At 39.8% G+C, this 18,121-nt stretch overlaps 2 protein-coding genes across 5 annotated transcripts in view; one reads left to right on the plus strand and one right to left on the minus strand.

Moving 5' to 3' along the window:
• arhgap6 (Rho GTPase activating protein 6) overlaps window positions 1-18,121 on the plus strand; it is an 89,475-nt gene that overhangs the window by 59,137 nt on the left and 12,217 nt on the right. For all 4 annotated transcript variants that reach the window (XM_022247375.2, XM_087131439.1, XM_022247374.2 and 1 more), the window contains 3 exons: window positions 5,876-5,977; window positions 8,857-9,017; window positions 14,346-14,606. In XM_022247375.2, coding sequence (XP_022103067.1) covers window positions 5,876-5,977; window positions 8,857-9,017; window positions 14,346-14,606 — 524 coding nt within the window. The remainder of the gene's footprint in view (window positions 1-5,875; window positions 5,978-8,856; window positions 9,018-14,345; window positions 14,607-18,121) is intronic.
• On the minus strand, window positions 15,939-18,082 carry LOC147800195 (uncharacterized). The gene has a single exon (XM_087131466.1). It carries the CDS (start codon window positions 18,056-18,058, stop codon window positions 16,352-16,354), a length of 1,707 nt encoding a protein of 568 aa, XP_086987592.1. The 5' UTR covers window positions 18,059-18,082; the 3' UTR covers window positions 15,939-16,351.

Below are 18,121 nucleotides of genomic sequence, written 5' to 3' on the forward strand. Positions count from 1 at the left end.
GCGAATGTCCCTTCTTTTTTCCAGATTACTCTAATCCAGCAAATATTCTGTAAAATGGACTGGGTAGGCCTTTTCTGTATGAAGAGAACAGTTTCTTTTGAGAGTTTGAACTGTCTTGTGGGGACCACAACTTGTCCCCATAATATTTTTGGTCCCGACAATGCTTATATTTCAACACTTGTGTTGTCCCATAACCCAGTAACAAGTAGGCCTATGTGTATTCATACTTGAGTTTCACATATGCACTGCAGTGCAATTAACTCTCCCCTTCTTCACTGGGCTGTTGCTACAATGCACCTTCATTCTTCCTTGTCTTTGATTCTTTATGAGTAGACATCATTTTGCGGTCAATCCAGACTGATTTTGCCAAGGGGTGCTCCATTTTTAGCCAAGTGAGCAGCCTGTAATCTGATCAGCCTCACTGTTCACTAACAACCATCTGCCTTCTCGGCAATGTGAGAGACATGTATTGTGGCAAGCACTGGATTGTTATCAGAATGTATCATATGAAGGGGTAATAAACTCATCTTTGTATGGTTACCATGGTTACTGCTGCCTTGCTCCTCTGATTTTGGAGCTTTTAAGACTAAACAAACCCACTGTCTGACAAGGTCTTTGAGTCGTAATTGTTTAGAGAATCAAGGATGGGGCTAACTCAAGGGAGGCAAGTAGAGCAGTGTAGACGTGGATTCCTACATGTTCTGGTGCATGTACAGGTGCCAGCATACATAGATGTCTGGGTAGGAGCAGGTAGTTGATGTAGTCTTGCCTTCCTGCTGTACAGTGCAATCTTGACAGCCACCACTTTGGCACTGATCGCTTCATGTATCAATATACCAAGACCAACCTGAGAGGGGTATTGGTCCAGAGCATGGACTGGATGACTGTACTCATATGCAGACCATCATGCCTTTGGTAAAAGATATTCCAACCTAAGTTAATCATCAGGCTGAACTTCCTCATTGTTGACGTCACCTGAATACAATCATGGATCAAAAGTGAACAAGGATCCCAGATGAAATGCACTCGCATTTAAATGCTAGCAAAGTAGCCACAAGAGGGTTGTGTGCACATGCCCACTAAAAGCAATTTCCCATTGAATATACACAAACGTGTGCACTTCAGCACATCCCAAGGTACCGTAGCTGTCTCGGGAATGGTTATTTTGACGCAGGCAAGAGCTACAGGGAGTCCTCATGCGTGGGCCAGGGTGTGATGATCACACCTTAATTTTGGAAGCTTGCAGGCATCACACGTAATAAAGTCAAACATCGGACCATCACATAGGTACGGTGCAGGTGTAATTTCCACGCTGGATGGGGGTAGCGTGTAATCTGGGTATCCATGATTAAATAGCTGAACTGGTTCATCACCGTCCTGCGTGCAATATTTCAAGTGTAATGATCTTTCTGAATATTCTCACATTTGAATAAATTAGCCATCTTCTCAATAGTGATGCCCAGGCCTACACATACATGTACATGTATGCAAGGATTGAAATCCGAGAATCATTGTGTTCCTATATATTTCTTCAACAAAAATGCTGTATTCACTACTGAAAAGCCCTTAAACCTTTCTCGAAATCATTCGAGATATGAAATGAAATTAACTGCAATCATTTTATTGACTGAATTCATAATTAATTGTTTTGGAAGTAATTTCATCTTGCAATTCTCAACGACGTGAAACTTTTAAACATTCTTTATTGTTGGTCTGTAAATTTCAGTGACAATGTTCATAGATTTTTTACAACCAGAAAATGCACTTTAGAATTTGTAAATGGTGCAATGTGTGTGTATTTCAGGAAGTATAAACCCATGAGGAGTAGATGCCAGGATTTTAGTGCCACATCATTCATGGGATTACATGCATTGTGACATCCATAATGTACACGGATCACCTGCACGCAAACATTCAGTACTTACTGTGCCTCCACAACAGTGGTTTATTACTTACTGGGGATATTGTTAGCAAAAAACAACAAAAGAACTGGGACTTTTGAAAAGAATTTGAAGTGTGTGGGAATTCATATTGAACTCAACACCAGATGGGTTGACTTATCGTACCTGCTCGGTAATTGAACTTGGTTACAAAAAGTGCAGTCGCAAAGTCAGTGGATGTGATCCCCACCCAAAAAGTGCAATCTAAAGCCAACTCACCAGGAGAGAGAGAGAGAGAAAGAACAAAATCCCCAGCAAAATGAAATGATTCACGCTGCCTTGGGTTGGAGTCCTTATCCAATAACAGGCAGTGTCCTGTAAGCATCGAGACCTAGCAGATCATCCAGTAGGCAATGGGGCATAGCCTTCTCCTCAAGCCTTATTGCTAATTGTTTTTCGATGGCACTGTTCCTCAGCTGCTCTAAAAAGTTAACACCAACAATTCTACTGTGCTTTATAATTTGTATGCTGTCCAACATTTATGATCTGTGAATGTCTTGATTCCTTCCTGCATTTGTTTGTGACACTTGTTCCGTGAACGATTTTGATCTTTTAATGGATGACTTCAAAGAATTATAAACAATTAATGTATTGTGGTGTAAATTATATTTAAATAAACAGATATGTTGTATTCTGATCAGCGTTTGATGAAATTGTTCCAGGGCAATGTGAGGGATGGATTACTTTCCTCAAGCTTAGCTGCCTTTAGGATGATGCTTCAGCGTTTTGTGCTTCTTAGTCTTGGCTTTTGACTTACACACATTGAGTCTCTTTGCTAACTCAATTCAAGTTTTGTTCTTGGCCGAAAGAGCCCAAAATTGATAATTTAATGGGATTAGGAATTTCTGTATTTGTGCACCACTGTGAAATTAGGCCATTGTTAAATGTTAATTAAGAGGATATACCCGAGGTGAATGATTTCAAGTTGAAATGGGTAATGGATACTTGGAAGGTTTATCAAGTCCGAAATGTAATTGACGACTTCTCAGGGGATGTCCCATCATGCCTTTGCATCACTGTTACAATTACTAGCAGCAAGCTTGATCCTCCAGTAAATTGGCTCTAATTTGTTCTGGAAATTGCCCCATTAGTAATGTTGGCTACCTGCTAATATTCCCAGAGCCCTGGGGAAAAAAATAATAAAAGTGAAGTTGGTTTGGGTGGTTGGTGGTCACGAAATATTCTGTTTCCAGACATTCCAGATGATGAAGCTAGCCCTGATTGTATTCGGGTTTTGTTTTCTGTGCCTGAGGCTGTGGTGTAATATAATGAGTGGCTGGTAATTTTCAAGAGCTAGAGGCGGCCAGCTTGTTTTTCTTTCTTTTAAGGGGGGGGTGCTGGTTGCAGTAATTTCTAGAAGTTGATTTCTTGCAGAGGAATTCTGCATCATTGGGTTAATGGTGAGTTGACTCAGCTGAACAGGATCAGGATTTTGGTGGAATGAAAACCCAGAGGACCGATACATTTCAGGAGGAAGAAATGGAGCGTGCTGGTTAAAATCCAGAGTTAATAGGTTCCAAAAATCACAAAAACACATGTCAATCACAAGATCTATCACACGGTGCTACCAGAAAGCATCTCATGTATACATTCACAATGAACTGCAGACATCAGTAGTTGTGGCTGTGTTATGAAAGCCCTTACATACCTGTACATGTATACTTAAGGCACACATTACTGTACTCAGTTTATTCACAGATTCCTTCTGTTAGTATACTCCCCGAGAGGAGCAACTGTTGGTGGGGTGCTGACACTGTGTCTTTGAACTTTTATTACAATGTGGAGTTTTACAAAGAGGCCATGGAAGTTCATTTTTGGAAAAAAGTCATAACCTGGAAACTCTGAACCTTGTAAAAATGCTTGTTAATTAAAGTACAACACCACAGATGTTTTTATAAGACCTCTCGGAACTCATTATTTCATTGCTACACCTGTCATCCTGATGGCTGACGTATTTGTTTCCAGGGAAATTTATGACTGCTAGTCTTTGCACAACAAATTGAAGCAGAGAAATATTGCTGACGTAAATCCATAGTCTTTTGCAGCTGATCCCATTGAATCTGCCAGCTGTTTTATGAAGTCCTCGGGAAAGTCTAACCTGTTGAGATGAGCCACTCAGTCAATGTGACAATGATGTGATGCATGCTAGACTGGTGGTTGGACAAATCACAGAGATGTATTTATTCCTGGAGATTTCGAGAATCAAGTCGAAGTGATTGCCTCAATTTCACAGAAGGTCATGTGTCCCTGGGCATGAATTTGTTTCTTTCCAGTCAGTTTCCAACACACCCCTCCCTTTGAGATTGATTTTGCGAGTTTGTTCAAAGACAAATTCTTGGACCTCATCTCCAGAGAGTTAAATGCATGTGTCTTGTTCATCACCTGTTTTTACTCTCTCCTTAAAAACCTGTAGGTTTAGTAAGATTTTACCGATTAAGAAAAGCACAGTGGAACCTAGCTGTTCATGTTTTACTCGACCAGAGAATTATATACCGGTACATGTATCACCAACCCCTGAAAGTTAGGTGTAAGCAAGATTCAGAACATCGCTTGTGTTTTGAGTCTTTTACTCCACATGTACACCCTCCTTGAAGTGATTCCAACATTAGGATTTTTTATTGTAAAGCACATATCAAAAACATTTGTTAAGAAGGCTTGCAACTTACATACTTAATTGGAGCTTGTTGTGAGAGTTGCCTCCAGATAGTTGCTGTAAAGCACACACGGTGATATTTGAGAGTTGAAACGCAGACCTACATGTAAATACATGTATACTGTATACTCTAGTGTTCCGGTCACTGACACATATTCCCTTTTGCTGTGTATTGCCTAGCCTATATCTCCATATATCTTTCATTCAGCCTACAGGGTCAATATCAGTCACTACTTTGAGTGGTCAGGAGTCCATTGTATACACTAGCAACATCACAACTAGCCTCTGGGAATGAACTTGACACATCTTTTATGTCATGATTTTCAGAAATTATTCTAACTTTCCCTCCAGAACAGCTGCAGTTCTTGGGGACAAAATGACCACCAACTCAGCGTCTACTTCATGATGTATCTCTGCAGCCCTGGTAGAGGGAATTTACTGCTACATGTATATTTGAATATTTCACATTCACATCAATTTGTTACAGTTTATAACACTGTTCACACATTATTCACTATGATCTTTAGAACACTGTTGAGTTTGTGTATATTTAAAAACATGTGTTGCAACTCATAATGACAAACAATATTTTGGCTTATGGTGGGTGTGATATATCAATTCCTATTGCAGTCACTTTATGCTATTCACTAACAAGTTGTTGGTCACCCCAAGGTTTTGGTCCAATGCTCACTTTGGAATGAAGTGTAAAGATTCAAATCTGCGGAATAAATATGCAATACTGCAATAGATGTACCGACGTGGAAATCAATTTACTGGTCAGCTGTAGGAATACATGTTGTAAGACTTCTTGTCTTGATCATTCTCATTGTAGTTTGGAAGATAGCATTCTTTTGTTGACTGTGACAACCAGCGTTAAACCTGTGAAGAGAAAGCAACATTTCATCTCTCCAAACCCCAGCATGGGTTAATGGCAGGATTTATCTTTAAGGCCAAGAATATAAACCCATGTTCTTTGCTTTTTGACCGAAGCCCTGATGGCTTCACTCCATTATTTCTTATCAAATCTGTTTCTCTTCTGTTCTACTTTATTTTTGGCATAGTCATGATTTGTAGGATTTGTTATATTTTGTAAACCCTTGGACCCTCACAGGTTTCACAATTTTTGGACAAATTTTCAAAGCAATGTTGTTTGATATTAGTACATGATGTTTTTTGTTCCCAGGTTTTAGCATAGTGGATGGAGACAGATCTCAGTGTCTCTGTTTTCAGTTTAGATGTAACACCTGATAAATGATAAATCTTTGTCTTGTCTCTTTAACAGATCCACTCACCAAACGGCCAAAGAAAGGGAGTTTCCTAAGAGGACGACATAGGAATAACAGTGTACTGGATAGCTTGAAGGACCTTGGTAAAGAAGGAAAAGGTAACTCACATTACCAAAGTGGATTTTTGTAAATCCAACTCAGTCGCAGAACATGCACAGGCACTGGCGGCGGAAGGGGGGGGCAGGGGGACCAGTGGCCTCCCACTTTTTGCAGGTCCTATAGCTCAGAAGGGCATAATGGATCAACCTATTAATGGCTGATGCCTGATGGTCTGACAATTGGCCCCCTCCTCCCACTTTGAAACTCATTCCACCGCCAGTGTGCACAGGAGCTTGGTTTGTGGTTGCTTTTAGTGTGGGGTAATTACATGCTAAAGTGGAAATTTGTTGTTACATTTTCCAGCTGTACTAGTTGTACGGGAACAAGTTGTTTAAAAGTGAAAGTGGGAATGAAACTGGGTGGCATCCCCTTTTTGCTTCCATTTTCATTTTTTAAAAACTTCCTTTCATTTATGAATCATAAATAATAATGAGGCTGGTAATAGATGACAAAGTCCTTTTCCGCCTAGAATTGCCCGTGGTTGTTCGCTGTTTGTATATAATGCTTTAAACTTTAAACTTCTCAAGATGAAGAACAAACATCCAGTATTAATGGTAAATCATGTGATCTTAATATGAAATAGGTGCTTGGCAGAGTTGTAAACTTGAGTCACTTGACTTGGAAACGAGTTGGACTGGAGTCGCTATTTTTGTGACTCATGACTTGACTTGTAACTATCAGTTTTTGACTTGTTAGTTGACTTGGACTTGCAAAAAATGACTTGCGACTTGACTTGGGCTTCGTTTGAGCCTTTTATTGAATTATTCATATCAGTTCATGATGTCATTCAGCCTGGAATTGAAAACAAAAATGGCGTCCTGATCTCGAAGGCCAAAAATTTCCACATAAAATGGCCTCGTTTAGGTGGTTGTAACATGTCTTTAAGACACGCTAATGAATTATTTTTATAACAACTGAAAGAGTTCCATATACAGGTACAGACAATATTTCTTTTCCTTTAAAATGTTATAACAGCCATCAGAAAGTGATAACATGTTCTAAAAGTGAAATTAAGCAAAGATACTTCCCAAACATTTTACTTAGAAAACACTTTTTTCAGACAAGTCTCATTGTTTATGCATACGGGCATCAAGTGTTGTCCATATATGGAATTCTGTCCATAACAACTACCCTGATTTTAGATACTTGTTGAGCATTCATCCTTTAAATTTCCAGTTTGGGGGAGACATGGGCCCAATTAAAGTGAGCGGAGACATCATTCATGATCACGACCGTTATTGTGTGCCGGCGATAATGTGCGACATGGCAAAAATTGAACACGGCTCAAACAGTTCGGTTATCTGCACGCATCACAAGTTCCTGGCTACTGCCTCAGACCATAGATTGACAACTGGCTGGCCAGTTATGGAGACAGAGCTTTTTCTAGCATTACACCTCACTTATGTACATGGAACTCACTCCCTGATCATTGAAGACAGGAACATGACATCAAACATTTTCAGCAGCATCTCAAAACATTCTGTTTCTCATTAGCTGTTTCATCGTTAACACAAAATTGAGTTTTGTTTTCCACCTTAGATTGGCGTGTCTGAATGTTTACAGAATAAGTGCGCCTTATAAGTGCTTTATTATTAGTATTATGGATAATGTTAATGCAAAGCATCTTAAAAGAAATGTGAAACATTATGTTGGCTGATGTTTCAGTTTGAAAACATCATTTGTGAATGTGATGCATATTGACAGGTTGAAGTTTATTTGCATAACTTATTTGCATAAGTGATATGAATAATGCATATCCTACCATTATTACCATAGTCTGTTGTTGTCCCTGGTTAAACAAAATATCCAAAACCTATCTGTGTGGTTTGGGTCTCGGATCGCGAAATAACTATGGAAGGTCTTGGAACCAAGACCAGGCTGTGGCTTGAAATCACACACAGCGCAACTTGACTTGTACTTGGACAAAAAGACTTGTGACTTGACTTGTGCTTGGACGTAATTGACTTGTGACTTGACTTGACTTGACCTGTGATCAAATGACTTGTGCTTGGACAAAAAGACTTGTGACTTGCTTGTGCTTGGATCTAATTGACTTGTGACTTGACTTGACCTGTGGTCAAATGACTTGTAACTGGACCAAATGACTTGGCTTAGATTTGCAAAAATTGACTTGCTACCACCTCTGGTGCTTGGTGGTGCCATGCCCTCTCTTGAAAGGAATTATTGTATTTTAACCTCATGAGGGATGGTATAGACAGTGCCCATGATATGCAGTCTCTCTGTTTCATGTCTCAGAGTCATCTATCCCATTAGTCTTTGGCATTCCATTAGAGAAGTGCATCAGCAGTGAAAAAGCTCAGAGACGTTATCACTCAACAAGACGGGAAAAAATTATAAAAGTGAAGTTGGTTTCGGTGGTTGGTACTCATGAAATATTCTGTTTCCGGACATTCCAGATGATGTAGCTAGCCCTGATTGTATGTGGGTTTTGTTTTCTACAATTTGTGTTTGCTTTTAGTTTGGGGTGATTACACGTTAAAAGTGGAAATTTGTTGTTACATTTTCCAGCTCATTATTAGTTATATGGGAACAAGTTGTTTCCAAGCAAAAGTGGAAATAAACCTTTTTATTTCAATTTTTATTTAAAAAAAAAACTTCTTTTCATTTATGAATCATGAATAATAGTGAGGTCGGTAATGGATGACAAAGTCCCACTTACGCCTGAAATTGCCCTTGGCTGTTCACTGTTTGCATATAGTGCTTTAAACTTCTCAAGATGAAGAACAAACATCCAGTATTAATGGTAAATCATGTGATCACAATGGTCATATGAATAGGAATTATTGTATTTTGATCACATAAGGGTGATGGTAGAGACAGTGGCCATGATATGCAGTCTCTCTGTTTCATGTCTTAGAGTCATCTACTCCGTTAGTCTTTGGCATCCCATTAGAGAAGTGCATCGGCAATGAAAAAGCTCTAAGACGTTATCACTCAACAAGACGGAAAGAGAGACGGGAGAGTCTAGACCTGGCGCAGTCACCGTTGCTGGCTAGGCAACAAGGAAAACAAGTCAAGGTACGGTTGCTACAGTGATAGACTGAGCTGTAGGTTGCGAGGCAATATCTTTATACCTTTTGTGGACACTCAATGGCATCATGTATCCATCCATCAATACAGGCAATAATGAAATTAATGCTTACAGTAGCAACATTTCGTTTAGCGTCCATTGTGTGTCCAGAAATCTGAACAGTAGTCCCACCCAGTTTCAGCTCAGTATATTGAGGAATACCTACTTGATTCTTTGCATTATGAAATAATTTTGGTGGTTTAGCAAGCAACCCTCCTCTGTTATAGGTTAAATCTGTGCATAATTTCAGTCAAGCTGCTCAAATCCAGTTGAGATGGTGTCAAGCATATTTTTTCGCCCTAAAGCTAAACTCTCCACCCTCCAGGTGAAAAGTAATGAATTTACAGCAGTGTCCATGCTCTAGAAATCAAAAGTAGTTTCTGAAAACCCAATCTTGTGATGATAGTAATTTTCTAGAGACACGAAAGTGCTTTGTTCTTCTGACTTTGCCACAGACAGCTCATACGTCCCTCAGCGATACCCGAAATTGTAAAAGACCACTAGGAATGACTGCTTTCTTGGGAGGGAGTCAATGTTTGCAGTAATCTGCAGTTCCCTGAAGCTGTGCATCGTTAGTCATTGAAGGACGAACAGCTACATCAGTGTAGCAGAAGTGACAAAGTTTTTCATCATACTTCTGTCAGCTTCAACATCAAGAGTAAACAGACATTTCATGGATATAAAAGATAACGACCCAAAAACCCTGGTTTTTTTTACAGAAGCGAAGGTAAAAGTTGTAGATATTCTTAACAGAACCTTTATCCAGACTCGTATGACGAGGGGGAACTTTAATAAATTTGAGTGCATGAGTTGATAGCATCTGAGCCCTCATTCTTCCAAATTTGAAAAAAGAACAATAGATGAAGTTGCATTACTCTTTAGTAGGATTTTGCAGATAGTAATTTGTAATGATCTCCTTCTTTATTTGTTTTGATGTGAATGCAACACCCCCAAGTAAAGAGCTTCACACAACTATGCCACATCCTGTCCTCTGCTCCATAAAACTAAACAAACTGGGACTTGTCCAGAGTCAACCTGAATAGTTTGTGTAGCTTACCCAGTGATTTCTTAGCAGGAATGATGACACACTGACCGATGCAGTGTACATTAGGACATTCCAAAGCCAGTCATATTTATAGCGAGGAGTCATGCCAGACTCCAGGAAACGTAAAAAGTAATCTCCAAATAAATACAATTCCTCATGACTTCCGCTGGCCAGTCCTCACTGTAAGGCCACTAAGTAATAAAAACATGTTTGTTGGGCTTGGCTAACCTGGAATTCAACTGTCAACTTTTAAGGCCAAGGCCTACCCACTCTTGCAATGTTTAAATGCTCAATTTTTACAGCAATAACCAGATAATCATTTTTTCTTGTATTTCTGGGTCTTTTCTTTCCACTGTCCACCATTCACGCTTGTCAGTCAACACACACATATGCATTACACCTTTCCTCTAGATTTTTCAAGACTGTATCTCGGCCATTTTATTCCACAGCCTCAAGAGATGGACATACAGAAACTATAAGTTTTTCTCCCCTGCAAAAAAAAGATTTGAATGATGAATGGGCAGAAAGTGTTGATATTGAACATCCAAGCCATTCAGAGAGCCATAAAACTTCAATTTATGAGGGAGATGCTCTTGACCTCAGGCAAACTTTGTGGGAGGAAAGACAAACATTCAGAGTGCCAATAAGCAAAGATGGTTGTGTGGTCTTGCCAAGGGAACAAAAGGCTTTGTTTGAAATCACAAATAATGCCAGCTTTGTCTGGAGTTCATGCTTATTGCTGGTGAAACAGTTACATGTTAATTTTATCTTGCAACATGAGGATTTGGTTTGACTACTGTAGTTGGCAAGGGGAATTTTTTTCCCTGATGTATTTATACTAATTGGATGGTCTTTCACAGGGACAGGTTTCTCCTTCATAGTACATACATTTTATGTTGTCCATTATGTTTACATGTTGCATCTGTGTGTGCACCAAACATGATGATGTACAAAAACTCAGGTTTTCACAAACAAACACGGCACTAAAAAGAAAATCATGTAAACATTTATGCCATGTCTCATCCAATTATCTGGTCATGGTTGCTTGGCGAGGCTCATCTTGCTCACGATTATTCACATGGTCAACTTGACATCAATCAACCACTTGTGTTACCCAGATGAACTGTGGTCCACCTTTTTATTAGAGTCACTCTAGACATAGTTGGGTTACCTACCACGACTTACGTGACAGAAGCACGTACAGTGTACATTTAGCGGACACAACTTCATGGTCTGTCTTACAATAATTTGGGCCTCTTACTAGTAAATGAACAACATTAATCATTCATTACAACACAGATCAACTTTAATTAAGAGCAAGGTTTATTGTAAGAGTCTCCATTTTCAGGATAATGGAATGCAAGTTCCGTTATATTCACATAGACATGATCAATTACATGCAAGCCAGAGCACGTTTTCCACATCAAGTCTTTATTCGGTGTACTATAATCATATTCACCATTAAGTTATCTGTTATTTTATATTCATGTGGCCCTTATATTCCCATTGTTTTTCAACATCCGAGATTCTAGACTTAAAAGTGTTTTTAATTCTGTCTGAATTGTTTATAAATTCCGGTTACTTTTTGTTTGTTGGGGAATTGGACAAGTTGACTGTAAAAGTGTAGTTGTCCTTTACCTCCGAGTCCAATGAAGTATTTTGCATAAAACTTTTTCAAAAAAATGATTAAACAATACATTTGGAGATAAATCACTCAATTAATGTCAACTTGTAGATACTCATGAATTCTCGATGGTCAAATTAATTTGGATTTCACTAACAATGTAATCATGGGAGGCTTGGAGCCTTGTATGCATAGAATGATGGGTGCACTGCACACAAAGTTCCTACATGTAAGTGCATTTTTCTGACAAGCAAAAATGAGTTGTATAAAAGCTTGAGAGTCAATTTCAAAGATTCATGAAGCAGAGCATTACTTAGTGTATATATAGTCAAGTTTACTTGTTAATACGAGGCCTTATAGCGTGTTACTGATTGTCAACTACTTTTTTGTTTGGTGTTTGTCAAGTTGCTAAACACTGCGGCTAGAAGTTTTGCTCAACAGTGGCGTAGCCATGAAATTTGGCCCATTTAGTGTCTTGATTACAATTTCTCTTGCCTCGAGATGCCTAGCTGTGTCTTGTAGACTCAGTATGGATTAATGTTGCACAAACGAGTGTATATAATTGCAGTCACTGGAAATGTTCCATTAGTCACTGTAATCATGCCTTGTCTCTCCAGCTGGTACTCCGCCTGTCATGATTAAGCTGGTTCACAGAATAATTCCAAACAGTCAAGATTTGACAAATTTCAGACAAGCCTATAATGAGCCATTTTCAAGTGAGAAAGATGATATTGAAGACAAATCTGTGGAAATGCCGTAAATGCCATGGCACTGTACTCACGTGCGCGTTCTTCGATTTCAGACGAGCATGCATTTGGCAAATCATGGCACCCTGTTGGACACATCGTGGTCACATTGGCTGGTAACTGGCACATGCCACGCACCACCTATCCATGAGATCTATTTGTGGTTGTCAAAGTACACTATACAGTCAGTGCCATGAAAATAATTCAAAGTGTTACAAGTAACTGAAAAAATGGATTAGGAAACCAATCCCCCAAACAACTGATGACATGTAAAGAGCAAGTAATGGATGGGTACTTCATTATTTATATATGGGCAAGGCCAAAGCATAGTTCATAGCATACTGCAGTGCATGGCTGGGCTGCTGTTTGAGAATAAGATCTCATGTAACCTTGACCCTGCCTGCTCATGGAGCGAAAATCTATCAAGAAATTTCCCATTCTTTCAGTCAAAGTAGTTGCAGGAAACTGCCCAAGTTAATTGGATGGCATGGGTTCATTTGGTGAACCCTATCAGGGGTTAAATTAAGCAGAGTGACAATGAATGGCTCCAGGACTGGACCATGCAGCCATGAGAGTCGGTAGCCTAACCCGTCTGTCTAACTAACATCTTAGCATATCTGCAGGGCACCAGTGCTGTTTGTGATTGATGTCCCTGAGACACTTGAACATGCGTGAGGAATTTTTGACGTCACGGAGCGAGACAGCAGACGTAGCATCTGACGTCATGTACAGGGGAAATGTGTTCAAGAAAACCGCAATTAATCATGAATCGGAAAGATACCTGACTGCCAGATCATTCATGCTTAGTTTCATTCAGTATTTCTCTTTTTTTTACTCTCCTACAATTTCCCTGAGCAGATTGGCTGTGACCTTCAGCTCACCTTGATTGAATTCAGATATCTTTATTACTTCCTGTCGTTTTCACAGGTTATATTTTCAATTTGTTTAAACACAATGGAACGTTGGTCAACATCGGTACAGTGTAAAATTGCAGGATTCATTCGCAACTAATTGGAGATATTTCAGTCTGACAGCAGACGAACAAAATAGTCACGAGGGAAGTACTTTAGATGCGAGGTTTTGTTATTGCAGTACGAATTAGCTTTATGTAATTTTAGCACCAATGAGTGACAAATATAATTTGTAAAAATGCCAGTTCATTGCCTTTGTTTGATCTGTGTACAGATAGCGTGAATTGTGACAGACTGGCTTCAGTGGCAATTTTGTGAATGTGTGCGTCATGTGCGCTTGAAAGAGGCACCACTGCAATTGTGATATAACTTCCTTGATTTCCCCAAAATGTTTAAAGGTTGAAAAAACAAAGTCTGTTGACATAAAACGCTGAAAATACCGATTCAATGTCCATGTTGAGTAGTCTAATATTAGACTCTTGTGATGCTTTTATCAAACTCAGAAGCAATTTGAAGTTTTTTGTTCAACATTTTCTTCAAGGTTTCAAGGCTATTTCTTGTTTTCTGAAAGGATTCCGCCCACACTTACAAAACATCTGATATGGGATATGTGATTGATGTTGCTCATTTTTTCACCTTTTCTTCATAAAGTGAGAGTCATGACAATGTTTTGAATGTTTAATCTCTGTTTAAGACACTTTTTGTGACATCGCCCATGTTCATGTTGCAGATGTTAGATGTTTGAAGCTTATAAATGCATTATGGTCAGCTTACATGTGTGCCAACAAAGCAGGGATCCAAGTTTTAACCATTTGTTTTTCCAACAGATGGCGTCTCGTCTTATTTATCGAATGTGATATTGTCCACATTGAGGGAATTTGTTAGAGAAAAACAAACATCATGTTCAGTTGTTTCCATTTGAATAGAATTGTTATTGTTTGCTATCCTAGGGTTCAGTTGAGGACATCCCAAGTTTAGCACAATCTTCCTCTGGCTCAACTTCCTCCACGTCTACCTCCCTCCTTGACGCCCTGTCTCTCTCCACAAGCACCGAGGTGGATGTCCAGCGCAGAGAGAGACGTAACAGCTTACTCCCTCAAGAACCCAAAGTACCTCAAGTGGTCCAGGCTTGCTTCGGTCATCTAGAAAAAAGAGCCCTGCATATTTTGGGCATTTTCAGAGTGGGTGGCTCCAAGAAACGAACTAGACAGGTAAGATTGTCTGAGGTACCAGACTGGACATTGATGCTGCAGTGTATGTTGGATGAGTGACCTCATGGACATATGACCTTAACCATATGCTGCCGGGGAGCCCGGTTTTGGGTACAGTCAAGGAGCCTGAAATCGGACAAAAGAGCTGGGCCTTGTAACAAAAGCCGGACTCAGAACAAAAGACCGAGCTGCTGGCAATTGCCTTCATTTTTTCAGTCGTCAATAGCGGTGGAAATCAGTATACGACTTGTTTGTGGCATTTAGCATTAGTGGATTACCACCGGGGACAAAAGCACTCCAGCTCTCCAGTGATGAGCGATACTATACTGCCGTGCGCTAATCTGGCCCCATTGAAAAGACGTCAGCTGCGCACTGTGCCGGTTTCAGGAACAAACGAAAATTACATAACACCGCACAATCTGGGCTCTTTTCACAAGGTGGCAGGCCTGGCTGAAATACTCGGGCATCAATAGATGTTGTCTGTCGTCTGTCAGATTAGAGTAGCCACCAGAGAGTCATTCGTGTGGGTAAAAAACATCTAGCAAATGAAGTTATGAATTTTTAAAGAATTTTGAAAACAGAAAAAAATGAAAAATCACCCGGCCCAGCAGAATCAAAGTGGATTAATGGGCCCGGCAGGAAGTGGTTAGGCCAGATCAGTAACTCATCTGAGTTTGAAACATTCACATTATAGAGGTCTTATCCAACATCTGGCTTGACCTAACTGATTACGACCATGGTTTGGACTGGACTGTTCCAAGTTATATATATGTGTAAAGATAATAAGTTTAAGCATACACATGTAAAAACAAGTATAAAACACCATAACTGTCCCCCTAGGTTTGGGTTGCCTTATAATTTTTGGGAGTTGAGGTTTTCTTTTCAGTGCTAAGGCGGGTGTTGGTTGTGTAGGCCTACATGTATGTAGGATGGAGTGTCATCCATGGATATCATTATGACCCACTTATTACCATAAGAACCTACAGCAGGCCATGTATCTGGGTCACGCTGTGTTCAAATTCAGTGCGGTTTTTTTTCTCTTGTTCCAGATTTTCACTTTTATCAAAGGTACAAAAAAAATCAGAAGCCAAAGATAAAAATACCAGATTCAGGCGCCATCACAACTACTTTCTCTCCTAGTAGACGCCTCTATCACATTAGTATCTGACAAATTACTTTCAGTTGAAGAATTCACATAAATGACAAGAAGCATGGCACAGTCTCAGTTTCCAACATATTCAGCACATCTTGTCCGTTTGAATTTGTCAAGCTTTAACACAAATTGACAGCAGACGGCAAGAAGTCTGCATGAATGTCCTTCTCATGGTGGGAAGCATGATTACTGTACAAAGTACTGGTACATAGATGAGAAAGAGACGTTTGACAATGCTTGATGGGACAGAACAAAGGTAAAATTTAAGAAAGATAGTTTTAATGAATTGTTGGCAAGTTTGATATCTTTGCAATTCCCTAATATTTTATTCAAATTGAATATTTTTGGTCAGTTTCTTATTTATAGTGTCATTTTGTGTATCTTTGACGCTTCTTTTGTCAGAGTTTTATTTGGAGTATCTTATCTGTGAGACAAAAATTTTTTCTACATTTCAGGTGTTGTACCTCGTTTGTATTGTTTCTGATTTAGGTATTTAGAACTCTGTAAAATCTTGATTTAGGAAATGACGCTCAACGTCATTTTAGGACGCTAAATGGTCAAGACAATTCTTTTGTCCTAAACTCCACATAAATCACAGTGCTGGTCCTTTGAGTTTATTCCACATTCTTGGCCCTCCAAACTGTTCACTGTTTCTTTTGATCAGCAGGGTCCTGTTTCTGGGCTCTTCGTAAGATGTCATGACAGCACCAATCTTGACTGGTCGTTCTTCCATGCTCTTAATGGTCACTGAGTAGCTAGCAGGGGGAACATTGGTGAAAATCTCACGCACAGCAAACTGATGTATCTTGTCATTTCCACTGACAAGTTTGGCACCTCCAAATAGGTCATTTAGCCAGACCAGGGCTTGTCCACAGTAATTACAAGTAACAAGGGCGATGGCAATTGTTGCGTTGAGATTCTTCCGATTTGGAGGAATGCTTATTTTGAAGGTGATGCGTTGGTTGGGTTCAGTGCTCAAGTACCAGTTGTCATTGTATGAGTAGCCAATCTCCCAACCTTCATTCATTGTGATTTCCAGACTGTGATTACTTTCAAATTGAGGCTTAGATATCGGCCAGCATTGAGGGTCCTTTAGTTGCACGTGAGAAAACTTAGCTGTGATGTTGTTAGAATGAGTTTTGGACTTGATAGTCTTGATAGGTAGAGAACCCAATCCATAGGTGTTCTGAACAAAGTCATCATGCAGTGCAATGAGATGCTTGATGTATCTTTTGTTATATTGTGTCTGATTTAGAAAGTTCTCTGTCACCTCCTCCAGGATGTTGCGGAAATAGTGAATGATGAACAGCGCCCCCTGGTGGTGGGCCCTTTTACTCAACAGGTTATCAGCAAAGATCAGGTCATCTGGGGTGAAGCCAGGTTTCCAGAGTTTGGTACAAATTGCATTGCACCAGCTAATGGAAGTCACATTGTAATGCTTAGCCAGATGACGACCGGCGAAATACTCAGAATTGACACACTCCCGTTGCCGAATGTTGGCTGTCGACAAGAAATTGAAATACATGAGGTATGGTTTGTTTGGGAGAGCTAGGATTCTACGAGTAATTTCTTCCTGTGGCCAAGCGGCATTTGTTAGTCCGTGCTTGAAGTATACATCACGGTTGACGTAATCCTCAGTAGCTAGTTCCCATATGATGATATCCATGTTCTCTACGTCTAAATGAGGTTGGAGACACCAGGCAAAATAGTCACTGTTTGTTGTGCCTATGGCGGCATTGTGAACTGTGACCTCGCTGTCAAGTATCTTCATCAACCAGTTTGCAACAATGTCGATGTAAAGACAAGACTTCTGCAGACAGACGTTATGATAAGACAGAGCACCCCCAATCACCCCAATTCTTAGGCTTCGATTTGTCTGCAGTACGTCAGCAAATAATGCCCTCAGGTGGTAACTGTCACCAACATGTGGAACCGACTTATACTGCAGCATTTCACCATTAATGTTAAAGTACACCGACTCGCGATAGAAATAGCGCTTGTAATCGTGGAGGTTGGACAGGACTCTCCTCATCTTCCCATAAGCTGGTAATGCCTTGTGGATGCCTTGAATATCATTCCATACCAGTGGCTGTATGCGTTTCTGCTCATCCTTGGCATAATTATTGTTGTCTCGGTCCTGGGGATGCACATATTTCTTCACAAAGTCAAACTTGCTGCGGATGAAATCTGTTGACCTCTGTCGAGATTCTTTATTCATGGCATGATAGTTGAAAAATATGATGACACCATTAAGCACTCCGATTAAGATCAGTGTGCACCGCTTCATGCTTACCCTCATTGTTTCTGTTTATCTCGTTGAGAAAATAAGTGAACCTTGGAGTCTAAAAGGGAGAAGTTTTGG

This window comes from Acanthaster planci, linkage group LG02, assembly GCF_054643075.1.
Source record: "Acanthaster planci isolate LZ-2023a linkage group LG02, COTS_SCS, whole genome shotgun sequence".
In the NCBI taxonomy this organism is placed as follows: domain Eukaryota; kingdom Metazoa; phylum Echinodermata; class Asteroidea; order Valvatida; family Acanthasteridae; genus Acanthaster; species Acanthaster planci.

Excerpts from the sequence above, each read along its gene's own strand:
- LOC147800195 (XM_087131466.1), bottom strand. The coding sequence starts at position 18,058 with ATGAGGGTAAGCATGAAGCGGTGCACACTGATCTTAATCGGAGTGCTT.